Here is a 15,771-nt window from a genome sequence, read left to right as displayed (position 1 = left end):
CTTCCTTCTTCAGTCCAAGTGCGGGAGCCTGAGTGACCATGGAGTGTGTCTGCTGTCATGTAGTTCAGCGTTAATACGGCGTGAAAAGCTGTCGCGGGGGACTTTTTCGGTGGACACGAGGAGTCTCGGAGGAGCCATGGCTGCCAGGGAGGAAGGAGAGGTCCTGCACGGCAAAACAAGGCACCACGACGGAGCTGGAAGTGTAAACAGCTCCGAGGGCTTCAGGAACGGTTATGTGAAGAGCTGCGTCACCCCCCTGAAACAGGACCATCAGAGGGGCTTTTTGTTCAACCTGTGCAGCTTCTGCAACCAAGACATCCTCAATTCCAAACTGTTCAAGGTCTCTGCCTTGTACGTGTGCGCCTTTCTAGTTTTCGCGGTCTCTTTCCTCATTTCCAGGAGCTTGCAAAGTGACTCGCAGTGGGATTTGCGGACTTTGTTGTCGGGCTTCTCCCAGTCCATCAGCCCCCTGTTCAGCATAGGATGTGCTTTCTTCTTTCTGACCTTTTACCTCCGGAGGAAGAAGAAGGAGAGCGGCAAATGCTGGCTGCTGTCACTGCCAGCGTCGTGTTACCTCGGGGATTTTTTGGTGTTGCGGTTTCTGCAATGGGGAGAGGAGCAGCAGCAGATGCAAATGGTGGGCAGGTTGTTATTCGTGCTGGGCTGCGTGGGTCTGCTCACCCTGGTGCCCACTCTCAAACTCAAACACAGCGTCCTCATCCTGCTCTTCGCCAGCCTGGTGTGGCTGGTCTCTTTCACAAGTTTGAGCGGACTACCAGCGCTGCTCCGGCCGCTGCTCGCCTGCTCCGCTGGGCTGTCGGGCGCCTTGCTGGGGCTCTGCTTCGACCGCTGCTACCCGACGAGGGAAGCGCCTGGAGTCATCGCGAACGCGGAGGAAAAGGTCCCAGTGATCCGACCCAGGAGACGCTCTAGTTGTGTCTCTCTTGGGGAAACGTCGACCAGTTATTACGGCAGTTGCAAAATGCCTCGCAGACCTTCACTGCCGTGTATTTCTAGAGAACAGGTCGGTATTTCTCCTCCAGGACTGTTGTTATTGTTGCACCAACAGGCCCACTACCACCACACATGTGCACAACAGGAGGAAAACACTCAGGCAAAGTAGTCTCAAAAGTTATCTTCACTCTAGAATTCAAAGCAAACCAAAAACGAAAATAAAATGTCATCTGTTCCGTAGCTTGGTATTAAAACCTGGTGTACAAGTGCTTTATAAACAGAAATATATAAAATGGCACAACTGGAGTCTGATTTTCAACAATCCAAATACGAAAGTAATAATTCATATTTTTACTTCAAAGAGTGTTTTACAAATTATTTAGCTCGTTTTCATCCCTGTAGACCAACACAATTATTGTGGAAAAAAAAGTGGCCAGGCAAATAATAATTAAAAAACACTCACTCTATATATATATATATATATATATATATATATATATATATATATATATATATATATATATAGAGTGAGTGTTTTATATATATATATATATATATATATATATATATATATATATATATATATATATATATATATATACATATATATATATATATATATATATATATATATATATACAGGGGTTGGACAAAATAATGGAAACTCCTTAAAGCTTTTTTTTAGCCAAAAAAAAAAGAAAAAATATATATATATATTTATGTGTGTGTGTGTAATCTACACACTCAAGTTATCTGTTCCTTAATCATTATTTTTCTGTTTACCATATTTTTGCACACCCATTCATTTAGCAAAATAATTCACTGTTATATACTGACAAACCTTCATAATATGTACCAATAGCATCATATTTTCACTCATATTTGTCCAATAGAAAAGCAATGTCCTAAAATTTTAAAACTTTTTACGCTGTGCACTGAGTCTAACTGAAATAATGAACACTGACTGTTTGTTAACTTGCACAGTCCAAAGTGTGCTAGTTTTCATAATGCCTTGTATTAAATGTTTTGTGATGAAAATAGTGAAGGCAAATATGTGTCTTTTAAATAGTCACAAGCATTTGTTGCAAGTTATAACCATTCACACATCTAACTCAAATATACATTGAATCATTTAAGGTTAGTTCAGCACAGTCACTGTATTTACTTGTTCATGGTGCTTTTCAGAGTACAAGTCATAATTTTCATAAACTTGTCGAGTACTTTTGTAGTATGGATGAATGTATTATTGTGATAGAAATGTTTGTCCTTTTTAAAAAAATATTTTGAGGGAGAAACAATGCCTTGAGTTTGATTATAAAGTTTCGATGTTATGTTCACTTTAGAGTCACTCTTTAGGCTTAAAAACCTTCAGGCGCATGTTCTACAGTATAAAAACTAATTGTTTATACGTGTGAATACTACAAAAACGAGTGAGCACTTACAGATGGTGACGTGGTACTGAGTAAATGATGGCAATATGATGCAAATTTTTATTTATTTTATCTCACTTACGCGTGGGGAAAAAAGTATTTGCATCATTTGATCATTTTTCAGATTCACGATGGACAAACACCAGATGTAGTCTTAGTTAAATTTAAATTAACACATTTTCTGTGCGTACCTTAAAAAAAGTCACATATAATAATAATAAATCATAAATCGCACTGGTCTTCATAAAGCAGATTTTTTTTTTTAGCCCAAACATTTATTTTACTCGTGTCATCAGTTACCAGTGTGTGCTGGAAAATAAACCAAATACTTGACTTGAGCTGCGTAAAAGTGTACAGGTAAAAAAACGTCGTTTTCTGTTCTGTTTATAGGAGACGCCAGACGATCGTCTCACACACATTGTGTTGTTTGTGTCCTTCTGGTATTGTTAGACATGATAAGAGAACCCAAATGCCCGTCCAGAATGTCTCTGTAATTTCCAGGAGTTGTTTTCCATGTCATTGTGTTCGATGCTATTAGTCACATTAGGAAGAAGGTCCGCAAATGTGTTGAGTTGGACTTAATGCATGTTGTTTTGTGCTCAACCCCAATCTGCCAGTGTCCCTTTGGGGAGCGAAAAAAATAGTGCGATGTGGCTTGTCACCTTTTAACTTAATTTAGGCGAGCTCGAGTTATGCACAGTGTAATTTAAAGATTAGTCATTTCTATTTATCCTACTACATTTTCAATTTATTATTAATTATAAAGCTTCACTCCGTCATATGTGAAGTTGATTTCAGCATATTAAATCTGGATAATATGACTCTCCATCCTCAACAGCAGGCGGTGACATTGAGACTGGCGACAGCTACTCGATATGAGAGACATCGTATACGTTTTACATGTCATTACTCTCTTTGTTAAACCTCTCCAATTTCAAACCCTTCTCTTTCTGTGTTCAATAATGATGCACAGGTCACCGTTTTCTGGCCTAGGTGGAAAACACATCCAACTCACTGTAATCCATCCGTATCCACAGTACTATGTCATCTAAATCAGATTAACTGGAGAACTGCCTAAACCAGACATGTAATATTACAGAATTTTGTTTAGCGTAACTTGTATAGTTGGTGATGAAAACCATCACTGAAAGTTTCTGTTTTTTTTAAGTGTATTTAAAGCAGCATTTCACTGCCCTGTAGCATGAATAGTAATCCACCAGCGCAGCGTTATCTTAGTCACTCTAAACCGTGGTCTAGTGCTAGCTGATAATTCAAAAGCTGCATGAGCAACTTCCTTGACACTTTTGAAACAAGAGACAACAACTGTCCTAACATGTTGATGCGTGTATGCCAGGCTGATTGATTAAATTGAACCACATGAATTTTGATCTAACTAAACTATTTTTTAAAACTATTTAACTGAACTATTTTGCTGGCATTGGGCATGCGCTGCGTGATCCTCTGCTCCTCTTGCCAAAACAAAACCTGTCAAAATAGTCCTCCGATTAAAAAGCTTTGAGTTACTTTTGTAAACGATTGTTTGAAATTTGAAACTTATCTGCGGTTTCCTCCTCTCTTCATCGTCAGACATCCCATCAATAACTGTGTGCTTCCATCCCGCGACTGTCGTGACTCACGAGATGTGGGTAAGCGCGAGATTACGCCAGTAAACAAACTCCTGTGACGGCCTAGCTACGGCTGCAAAAGGGTTGAGAATCGGCAAATTTCTGCGAATCATATTTGGCAAAATTACCAGGCAAATGCAGCTAATATCTCCTGAGAATACAGGGTGTGCAGTTTTTGTGTTGAGTTTTTTATGTTTTGGAACAGAAAGTTTTATAAATGCTGATGAGATTTTAGCCATTTGCACAGCAGACATTGAGGAGATGAAAAATTGTGAATATTGTCCAGTGTAGAACTAAGTCAAACGGAATGATTCGGTAATTTATAATTAATATTTTGGGTGTTGTTCACATATATTTTGTAAACTTACACCGCTCTAGCTTGATATTGAAGTCTAATTACATATTTGAAGGCGCAGGATAATAAATATATATTTATCCTTCTCTCAAACTGATTATCTGATAGAGTTCCGGATCTTGTTTGAGATTTGCTTTATGCCCTCTGTAGGCCATCATAGTCTAAGATCAGTGTGCACTGGAAACTTTGCTTTGCTGATTGATCTAAAATAGATTTTTTAGTACACTATGTGTTGGCTCAATTTCTTCACCTGACCAGCGTGTAGTCTCCAGTGGCGCAACGGTCCGTCACTCGCTCGTTTTTCTCTCTCTCCTGTGCACTCTGCTGACTTTGTCATACACCCCACCCTCCCCCTTTTGTTTACGCAGACACAGATTTTTACCAATGACATATGACTTAAGCAGGAAAAAAGAGTAAAAAGAAAGCAAGAAACTGGCTCCTGACATGAGTGGGCTGCAGCATTACACCTCCGAAGAGTCAGGTCTCTGACCCTTGCTGTACGTTCTGCATTTATATAGCGGTGTCACTGATGGCGGATGATGTTTTTATGCATGAGAAATACTCAGACGTACTTTATACTCGAAATAACACGGAGTGCATGAGACTTGAGTGCCACGATAAATATTCTCAGGTCTTAAAACTTTTCAGCGAAATTTCACCAAACAAAATTCTCTCTGGTGTGATGGCATACATACTCTTTTGGTAGTGAAGAGTTGTGGCGTTCTGTCTGATAAAAGTGGTGGTGCTAACACAAATAAGGAAAAGCCCTGATGGTGCTTAGATCCTTAAATTTCTTGTTAATCGTCTTTTGGCAAAGAATTTGTCATTTGGTTGGGAAACAAAATGGTTAAACATGTTCCTTCTTAAGTATGTCTTCTGACTGAAATGGGTTGAGTGATTTGTCTTTTACAATGTTAACGCAATTCATACCCTGTGTGGACGTAACGTGAGGCAGTCACGCCATTGAGTGATTATCTGCAGAGGGTGAAAATCTCACGTAGTAATCTACGACTTCTCCCATTGTGAGTACTGAATGAACAGGTGTGAATCAGTAGAGTGATAAGATGATCTCTGAAACGTTTAACTAAATCCAGGCACTAAATGAAGCAAGTTTGTAGTCAGTCTTTAAGGGACAGTAATGAAGCCAAACAACTGACAAAGCAGTGACTTCTGCTGCCACACAACAACGTTAACCTCTTTCTCCGTCTGCTAGCGTTAATCAGACACAGCACTACCATGATTACTCCATTATTCCATTTTCATCTATTGGCTGCTTAGACAACATGTGAGAGTGTTTTCCTAAACAGTAATCAGATATGTGTTCCAAGTATCTGCTTTGGATCTCTCGACAGTTGCTGCTGCCATATGTACTGTCAAAGTTTGCGGCATCATGTGCCCAAAGTAATTGACCCCTTTATCTTTCTATCGCAGAGTTGTATGTCTTCCTTCATTCTCAGTTACTGTAAATGTCTGTGGCATAGACTCACCAGTCTAGTGTGAACCTAAACTTCACCCTGGTCTATATTGACCTTGGAAGAGTCACAGTTGATGCACATTTGTTGGCTGCTCATGATCTGATGAATCGTCACTTCTTCAAAGGTCATTCAGGATTGAGGTTTAGTCACCTTGTTTTCATGTTCATTGTGTCAAGTGTGCCTTATAAGTATAGCTCCTGGTCATTTTGAAAGTGGCTGATAAACAATGTTCACACTCTGAACATGTTTTTATGTGTGGTATGTTTCAAAAGTAGTTGTAGGAAAGTCCATTGTGACGAAAAGCTAGTAGAGCACTCGTCAAATTTCCATATGTTCACACTCGAGAAAGGTCAGTTGTGGAACCCCCCGTGTGTCTAAAAGCTTTGCGGAACAGTCAAAATGTGGCTTATTACAGTATGTGTGTACAGAATCAATTTAGTGCAGTTCACTTTTAAATGATGAAAGCAAAACAAAATGTGCTGCAAAAGTTCATGCAGCCTCTCCGAAGTGCACTGTCCTCTAGGGAAAGTATGTAGCTGTCATCTGTCTCCTGGCTGCGCCCCTAACTAGCTGCTTAGCTCCGGCGCATTGTAAACAAACCTCCAAATGTCACCTCTGACCCCACAGTGGTCACTGCTCTTAAAAATTCCTGCAAGCAACATGCTCAGCTGTACATGAATGGATGAAGAGTTGTGTCCACATTTTGATGCTGAAATGACTGGTGTAGTTTGGCATGTTTAGTCACGTTTAAGTCATATATATTCTATTCTTTGGCTGTGGGCTAAAAATGCAGATGAACTGAACTTTTTGTATCATCAATGCAGAAAGATTTGTGTACATTTCAGAAGGGATGGTTTGATTATTGGCTAAATATGGCCCCCAAACTTTCCTTTTTGTGCTCTGAAATGCGCTATGAAATACAGTTATTGTGTCTGAAGTTGTGGTGGACCATCAGATCCAGTGATGCTGAGAGCTGCTTCTTCATTTCAACAGAGCCACTATGTATTTCAAATGCAGAGACCTGCACTACAGATACAAACCGGGGACAGTTACATACCTAATTAAAGGAAAAAAAGTTCAGGCCTAGCTATCGTGGACAATGGAAGATGGATGGAAGAAAAACCAAGTCAGGCCCTTTTTTGCATTGAGCAATCGATTGCTGTCCTTTTGTTGACATAAATGTCATCATTGTGATTATGTATTTTGTATTGGCTGATATCTATGTATATTGCAATCCAAAACAAATTGCTATTTTGTGTATTTGAAATATTCCCTTTCATTTAAGACACCAGAAGGTTGGGGTTAATGTTTTATCTTCCACCTTCTTCATTGTTCAGAGTAACAGAAATTTTATCTAAGGCCTCTGCCACCACGCACAGAGGAATGTACACGGTCCCAAGTCTGAATTTGTCAGTCAGTTGTATTTCCCAGTGACACACTCTCAAATTCGGACCTGACACATTTAAGGAGTGTGCTTCAGTGCCTTGCTTCATCGTTCTGTTCAGTTGTTTCTCTTTGTTTTTGGTGTATGATTAACATTAGTAAACTAGTAGTAGTAAGATTAAAATTCTGTGAGCAACATGGACAACTTGCATCCATCTAACGTCAAACAAACACTTTGCTCTAGCATAACCATCAAGCCTGTGGATTTTGATGTGAAATTTACTCACGCTACTTTTGGTCTGACCCTTTGGCCGGTGTCTGGAGCTGTGGACTGTCAAAACAATCTATCAGAGTTTCACTTGGCCTTGTCTGATACATTGGTACAATAAGGTACAATGGAGAGACCTGGAACATGACTGTAGCCCATGGGTCCTAGGCCCTATATCTCTTCTCTTTATGGTTTCCAACAAGGCAGCCAACATCAGGGTCTTGCATAATGCGATGCATACTCATATGTTTCAGTCTTATTACTCTCGATTAAACCACTGCAGCTTAATGGAACTATGAGAAATTCAATATTCTCTTCCATAGTTGGATAGTTGAATTATTTGGTTTTATCAACCACAAGTGTAAAAGTGCTTGCACTATGCAACCTGGGTCCTTTACATATCAGACCAATGATTATTTTCTCATAAGGATTATTTTTTTTATTATTGCTGTGTTTTTGTGTGATCTATATACCCCCTAAATGTCATTTTAATATTACCCAGAATGCCCTACATTCAGTGCAAATGATTGTTAAAAAAATTATTTAATATTATTGTCAAAAAGTGCACTTTACTTAGTCATAATGTGACTGAATGATAGACCTTTAAAAGTCAGAGGTGCTTTTCACTGTTTTTTGCTTTGTTCTGTCTGTGTCAGATATTGGAAAACCATGTGTCTCTGTAGGGAGTCACTTTGATTTTTGCTTATATTCTGTGCAATCTGGAATTATCAGGGGTTTAAAAAAATTCCTTTGCCACACTTTTTATTGGTCATTTAAGTGCTGCTAGTCGGATTTGATGAGTAATGGTGCCACTTCCTAAATTCATACCTCTGATGTCACCCCTTTGCCAGTGCCAGATTAAGATGATTAGGAAATGAGAAGCAATAGTAAGTTAGTCATAAAGTTTCTTGACAAAACGAAAGGAAAGCTGCGCCTAAAGGCCTGCAATGAGATGTTCCAGTTGAGAGACATCTTTAGTGTGGTTTCCACACTAAGGGGGACGGGCTGGGGGTAAACAATACCCCCCCTCCCTTTCAGATATGACCAGAGACGCAGGCTGTGGAGAGAGTGGGAGTGGGGGGGGACAGTGCAGAGCAGCTCTCAGCTGTCACGTTTGCTTGCTGTAAAGCCATGTGGAATGATATAACATTGACGTCACAGCCCCGGTGACATACCACAGGGTGATTGCAAAGAAGAAAAAATGCTGTCTTATTAATCGTCCTGTAGAATATTGTGTCTGTCTCAAAGAACCGTGTGAGGGAACTGGCCCTGCAGGAAAACGATGCCATGGAGAATGGCACGACGGACGACTTGGATTATTCATTCAGAAAATCATAGAGTTGGATCATAAAATATGCTCTAATTTTAGTGAAACATTTCATGCTTTGAAAGACTGAACAATAATACATCAAATTCGTTGGTTATTCCCAGCATATAAAGTACTATTTATTCTGTGAGAAAAGGTTTAAGCACCACACAAGTCATTGTGATACGGATTGCGTGTCTGTTGTTGGATAAGATGGGAGCCTAGCTCATAGCAACTCTGTGCAAACTTTCCTGTTTTTATAAATGTATATAAAGTATGCTTAGGACAGAATTGAAATGGATTTTTTTAAAGGACAGGAATATTGAAACTGTGAGAACTGAATGAGAAACTGAATTTGAGATGACATAAAGAGGTAGTGTGAACTTTACATTTGTGAAACCTGACTAAAATTAATCTTTATATTTTGACTACAGAAATCCTTGAATGCAGTTACTTCGCTCTCATCGATCATGTGTTGAATTGAAATTGAGTTTTCAAGTTGATTTGGTGACAGTTTATGTTTTACTGTTGCATCGCAAACAAAGTAATCCACCCTTTACTGGTACAGGAAAGAGATGCATGTGCTCGCAGCAAATGGCAATATCAATCGTAAAGCGATTTTAATTGTATCCTGAAGACACAGTTCGCAGCAGTGTATTTCGCTGTCGGCCTTCTTCTTTTAACATCTGCAGCCTCATTGTCTGCGGGGATGAAAGCCTGTGTGCATTTAGTGACTCTCCTCCCCGTGGTTCACTATTATATCAGTAAAGCATTGACGCAACTGAGTGAATTAAATTAACGACACGTGCATGTGCAGTGTGCCGGAAGCTTTCAGTCATTTATTTTCGCACTCTGCTTTGTGGGATTAAAGAAAAAGATCAATTAATAAATGACTACCAATCAGACTAAAATGTGATTAAGAGGCATGTGTTTTTTTGGTGTTTCAGTTAAATTACTATGTGTTTTATAGCTACTGTGATTGTTGGATTCTCTTTAACTTCTCATCCAAATCCAATAAACTGTGCCCTTCAGGATGAGTGAGTCAGGTCCACGTCACATGACCACGCACGTCACATGTTCAATACGTTATAGAACCTTATAAAGGCTGTAATTCTCCACTCAAAATAGCTTCCCTGTGTTAAATAAGTATTATCGTTGTCGTTGTTATTCATGTCTGTGAGATTATTGCCAAACATGGGGCATCAAGGCATGGATGTTTGGTGTGAAATTTGAAGATCCCCATTGGACAAATACTTACTGTTGTCCGCCATCATTTCCTTTACCTGTCTAAGAGAGACGCTGGTTTTCTCTTTTTGGTAGCCCACTGACTGATAGAGCAGTTTTGTCATGACCAAAGTGATGGTTTGTGTCTTGGTCTTCTTGTCAATACGATAATTTAAAACATATCGTGGGCTGTCTTGGTTTAACACTTTGGGCGCCAGAGTTTTTTTTTTTTCAATGAAATATTCCACTTTTCATAGCACTATTTCCGAGCTATAACTAGGGTTGAGACATGGAGTGTCTGCGTGTGCCACCTGTATTTGTTGGAGCTTCTAAGAATGTCACTTGTCTCTGTCTTTCAATCAGAGAGGAGACAACAGATTTGCTAAATTTGATCCTCTGTCTGGCTTCCGACAGCAGAATAGTGGAAAGACGAAAATTGACCATGTCTGTATGATGTTTCATCAGATGTTTCAGATGGTTTTGGATTCAATTTTCAATCAGAAACAAGAGAGCAAGGGTCTCTGGGATTCTCTCACGTGTTTTCTCATAGCTCTATCAAAGTTGTTCAAATAAATATTCAGTCAATATTCCATATATTTTGGTTATATATTGTTAAAATTGTTTTGACTCAACCTCACAGGTGTCTTGTATTTCTCTGGTTAGATGAAGAGCTGAGTCAACATTTATGATTGTCTATTGAAAAGACTTCAAAAAAAAGAAAATGTCCTGTTTTTATTTTTATTTTATGTTTAGGACCACGGTGTTGAAATATATTTTTATGCACACACGTTTGCATCTCAGGGTTTTAGTCCTCTGGTGTGCGTGTAAAGTGTTAAAGGCAAGCGAGACGTGTGTGTTCGACCGACTGCAGGCTGAAACAGGATGCAGCGACTGCATTGTCAGCCTGCTGGTGTGAGTGCAAACAGATGAGGAAGTGCTGGAGCGGGTACTCCAAAACTCTGGTTACCTTGGAAACGTTTTGCGTCACGATCACCAGCAATTAGCTTGCAGCTCTTAAGTTTTCATGACATGTCTACCAGAGCTTGGCCTAATGACTCTGCAGTCTGACGAGGCACCCAAAACACACTTAGAAAGAACGCTGAATGCGAATTTGAGCTGTTTATGGTGGGGTTTTTTTCAGCATGATGAGAGGAGATAACCTTTTATTTGTCTCACCAGTGAAGAATTCCAACATCACAGAGACAAAGAAGGAACAAATGAGCAGGTTTTAAACGTTGGAAGTCTTTTTTTTAAAGGAAATGTAGCAATTAAAAATAATAATAATTAAAATAAGGAAGGAAATAGGTGAGTTGGTGTTGATTTAATTTGAAATTATGTGAATAAGTGAAATGGGTATTAACTGAAAAATAAGGATTAATGGAAAGTAGCCGAATTAATGAGATGAGTGGATTATAAAGTTCCACATTAAGAAAATTATATTTCTGCATAACTGATTAAATGATCTTCTCTCTTCTATTTCCATTATTGAGGACATCACTGTTGACAATGCAGCTTTTATGGGTTCACTCATGTTAGTAGCCTCAATCATTGCTAATATTATTATCCCATAAGAATAAGTAGATTTGCCTGCTGTGACAAATTAAACATTGAATTGGTCCTGATTTTCTCTGCCATTGCAGTCCTTGATTTTTCAGGATCCATGTGGTTGTCGTCTGATTTTGTAGTGGGGTTACACACTCTGGCTTAGGAACATAAGAGCATGGTTGAGAGAAATGGATTTAAAGATCTGCAGGTCATTCGGTGCAGCTGATCATGCAGGATTTGATTTCACCACAAAATCAGCAAGAGTGCAATTTTGGCAGCTTAGCGTTTAAGTTCAGTGCAGGTTGTTGAACCGGGCTGAATGTTTGTGCAGCCCATTGACCGAGTCAGAGAGTGTGTTCGAGGTGGACAAGCTCATGGAGGTTTCTGCTTGTGAGAAAGGAAGTTAAAGAGTTAAGATGTTGTGAGATATCTTGAAACTGCTCAAAGTGTTTTTTGGCCCCATATGACCTAGTTGCCTTTAGTTATATTTACAAAATGATCGTCTGTACATTAATGATCTTTCTCTGAGTCCGATCATTTGTGATAATATTACAGCTCGCTTTTATTGGCTGTACTGCTCTTTCTCCTTTTTTTTCCTCCTTTTCTATGCGCCTCTTTTGAAAATGGTGTCAGCGCTGCTGCTTTTACACCAAAAGGCTGTTGCTAAGTGACGGTTGACGTCAGCCGCAGCTACAGAGGAGGGCTTGTGTGTGTTTAGTAGCTGAGGGCAGATCCCATTGAAAAGGGCAAAACTGTGAAGCACTTATTAGTCAGTGAAATGACAACACTAACTTCCACCGTACGCAACCACTGTTTCCAACATCTGCTAAATTTAATCACGCTCAAGTACGGAAAGGTGAATGTTTTGGTGAAAGCAGAACTTTGACTTGAGGCACATTTTTGGCTCAACTGCTCCGCACTAGACCCCACCTCCTTTTCTTCACTTTTTCTTTAGTCTGATGCTGTCTCCTTTGCTTCCTCACTTTAGCCCCCTCCCCCATCACAGAACACGCAGACTCAAGTCACCCCCCCTTCATCTAGTATAAGTGAGAGTTTGTAGATATATTTTCTCTCTAACAGCGAGAATACAGCCGTGTTTGCTGTGTTTATGCTGAACCAGTCCTAAGGGCTAGAATCATAAACTGCAAGTGAGCCACATTCACTCTGTGTTTTTTTGTCCATTGCCCTCTGTTTAAGTCTTATTTTTCTTCATTAAATGGATATATATTTTGTGAGTAAAAGTCTCATGACTTCTCTGTCTTTAGGTTGCTACCTTGCATTTAAAAGACTGAAGTAGTTGGGGCTAAAATTGAAATACACAATTATATAAACATTTTAATTTTGCTTAAAGGGTGAAATCCAATTCCTTCCTTTATCCTGAGCCTCAGTCCTAAACCTCAAATATGTGCGCTCCTGCGAAGAGCAAGGCCTCTCCCAATTCTTCGGAAGTTATGTTGAGGAGCGAGATGGTGGAAAGTATATTGTTCATCTCGAGATGAACGATATATTATTATTGTATTTATCGCAATGTGAAAAATTAATGCGGTTCACGATGTCAACATAATGAAGAGTCGATATTAAGTCTTTCTCGCTCGTCCTACAATACCCGTAAAGCCGTAAAGAAACAGCCGCAAACGCCACTGCTGCGCCCGCCCTTCAATACGCAGCTTCGATCCAGACAACCACACACCTCCTTTCATGGTTGCCGTTGATTGACAGCTAAAATCAGCCAATGACAACCACCTGGGGAGGAGCGCAGTGAGTGAGACACACACATACAGAGTGGAGAGTATGAACATGAGTGCGCAGTGTACTGTCAGTGCAGAGTCCAACTGATTTGGTGGCCAAAAAAGTTTTTTTTTTTCGTAAAAAATGAGGACGCAAAGCAGAGTGTGGTGTTGTGCTGGTAGCGCTTTGCAGAAATGAAGCAGAAGCAAAGAGGCGCCTCAAATTAGTTCCATCACCCAGAACAATTCCACCGCTCACTTTACTAAGAGTGTATTGATGGAAACTGCGGCCATGCAGGAGAGGGTTTGTGGTCAAGTCAGTGGAACATCCGCTTCATTCCAAGTTGAACTGTCCTATATCATCTCGAAATCGAGATATCCAGCATGCAATATTGAGATGTGAAATGTAGTCCATATTGTTTGTCCTAGTTTTGTCCTTGTCATATATATATATATATATATATATATATATATATATATATATATATATATATATATGAGATCCATTTATATATATATAAATGGATGATATACTTACTATTGATTATATTGTTGTTTAAAAATCGCTTCTTATTTTTTAAGTATTGTTGTGTAAGTCCATTAAAAGAGCAAAGTCCTCTTGTGTTTAGAGGAAATGACGCAGACTGTTCAGCTTAGCCCACAGAATTTAATATAGGTTCATATTTGGCTCACACACAAACTGGCTGGACAGTTTTTTTTGTGTAATCCTGTCGCACAAAGAGGACAACTGAAGCTCGTAGGAACATAATCTCCTCAGTGGATGTTTTTTTTTTTTTTTTTTTATGAAGCTGCATTAAGGTTGTTTGTCAGAAATAATATGCCATATAGAATTTTAAACCTCACCTCTCACCTGTCTAGATGTATGTTCATTGAGGTTGAATTTTTTTGAGTTGAGCCACTAACGTGGAGCGAGTTTCGGACACGTGCCAGCTAATACACATTTCCTAGTATAGCAAGTACATGGAGGTGCCACCTTTGCTCTTCCTAACCGTGTTTAGTAAACCTGCTGCAGCTTTGTTTGTGTGACTCATGCACTCCAGTATTTACACCATGTGGCTTTTGTCTCTGGTTATCAGACCCCTCTGCTCTAAAGTCACACACGTAGGACCCTCATCCAGCTGGTGCCACTGTTTCAGGAGACTTGCTGAGTGTGCTGATCATTGAGCACCTGAGATATTAGTGGTTCTGTTTTACAATCACTGCGCCGCTCCAAATTTGAGTGACGTCGCCTAGTTGTGGAAAGAAACATAGCCAGCAGCTACAGAGCTGTGCCAGCATTGCAAAACTCTCTAGGAATTCAAAAGGCCTCTGACCTCTGGCGTAAAGTATTTCAATAATTTGCCACTCTAGCATTCATTAGTGCTGAATTTTGAAATCGTTCATTCCCACTCAAATCATGGTTTTTCAGTGTGACCTTTTTTAGTGTGCTGCCATTGTTGTGACTCTAATGGCAGTCTGATCTGAAAGTGGACGAAACAGAGGTGTGAATGTTGAAACTAACCGACGACTTACAAGCAGTTGTGTTTTCTGAAGCGGGTTGAACAAGCTGTCTGCTTGCATCTATGCCTCAGTGACATGGCCACCTGTGGTCATTACAGCTGGACAATCGGCAACACATTAGGTGTGAAAGACCCTAATTGAATTCATTCTGTGCAATAACTTGACTGATGTTTTTTAAATGTGTATCAGCATAGTGTTGTGTTGTTGCCTCACTCACAACGCCTTAACTCCATTCGTCTTTGTTGGCATCGTCCAAGCCTGGAACCCTGTTGTGTGGTCACTTTTGTTTTGGTGGGATCAGAACTGCACCACTCTGCCTGACTGGCGCACATCTGGTTCTGGAACTGGTGCGGCTCTGGATCCTCAGAACCTTGGTGCGTAATATCGAACTAACCCGTGCTCGTTCAAGTTTCAGTGGAACTTGTTAGCGCGCTATGAGATGTGGAGCAAGCAAACAACACCCCGGTAAAAGAACAAGACACTCTGATATTATGAAACGCTTGCTGCTTTCTTGAAAGTGTTTGTTTTCATCCAACATCAGGACTTCAGATAATGAGTGGACATAGAAGACAGTTAAGGCATCTGGTATATAACAATTGTGGAACATGACACACCCACCAATGATGTTCCACTCATGAACCAACTTTTCTGGTTCCGAGACAGTTTTTCTCCCATGTGAACACGTGGGCTCTATGAATCTGAATTTTCATTTATACATAGTGTTTTTTTCTTTATTCTTCCATAAATGTGTATGAAAAGTGATGTACAATAACAGCGTAATTACGTTCTTGAAAATCTCCTATTTAGGGTCATGTTTTATAACTTACCGCTGTTTACAATGTTCATTTTAAGACAAAAAAAATTTGTTGTTAAGCCAAAGTATGTCAGGTGTTACATTCCTGTCACCAATTGATAATGTTTTATTGATAGGAAATAATCGAGTTACTTTACATTCACA

General features: G+C 39.7%; 1 protein-coding gene across 2 annotated transcripts in view; it reads left to right on the top strand.

The window, feature by feature from the left end:
* pde3b (phosphodiesterase 3B) overlaps positions 1-15,771 on the top strand; it is a 40,974-nt gene continuing 25,203 nt past the window's right edge. For both annotated transcript variants that reach the window (XM_053864827.1, XM_053864826.1), the window contains exon 1: positions 1-1,024. In XM_053864827.1, the coding sequence (XP_053720802.1) occupies positions 137-1,024 (888 nt within the window). In that variant the 5' untranslated portion in view covers positions 1-136. The remainder of the gene's footprint in view (positions 1,025-15,771) is intronic.

The sequence above is a fragment of the Synchiropus splendidus genome, chromosome 5 (genome assembly GCF_027744825.2).
Source record: "Synchiropus splendidus isolate RoL2022-P1 chromosome 5, RoL_Sspl_1.0, whole genome shotgun sequence".
Classification (NCBI taxonomy): domain Eukaryota; kingdom Metazoa; phylum Chordata; class Actinopteri; order Syngnathiformes; family Callionymidae; genus Synchiropus; species Synchiropus splendidus.
Note: the sequence above shows the minus strand (reverse complement) of the source record. Positions and strands in the feature narration are given on the sequence as shown.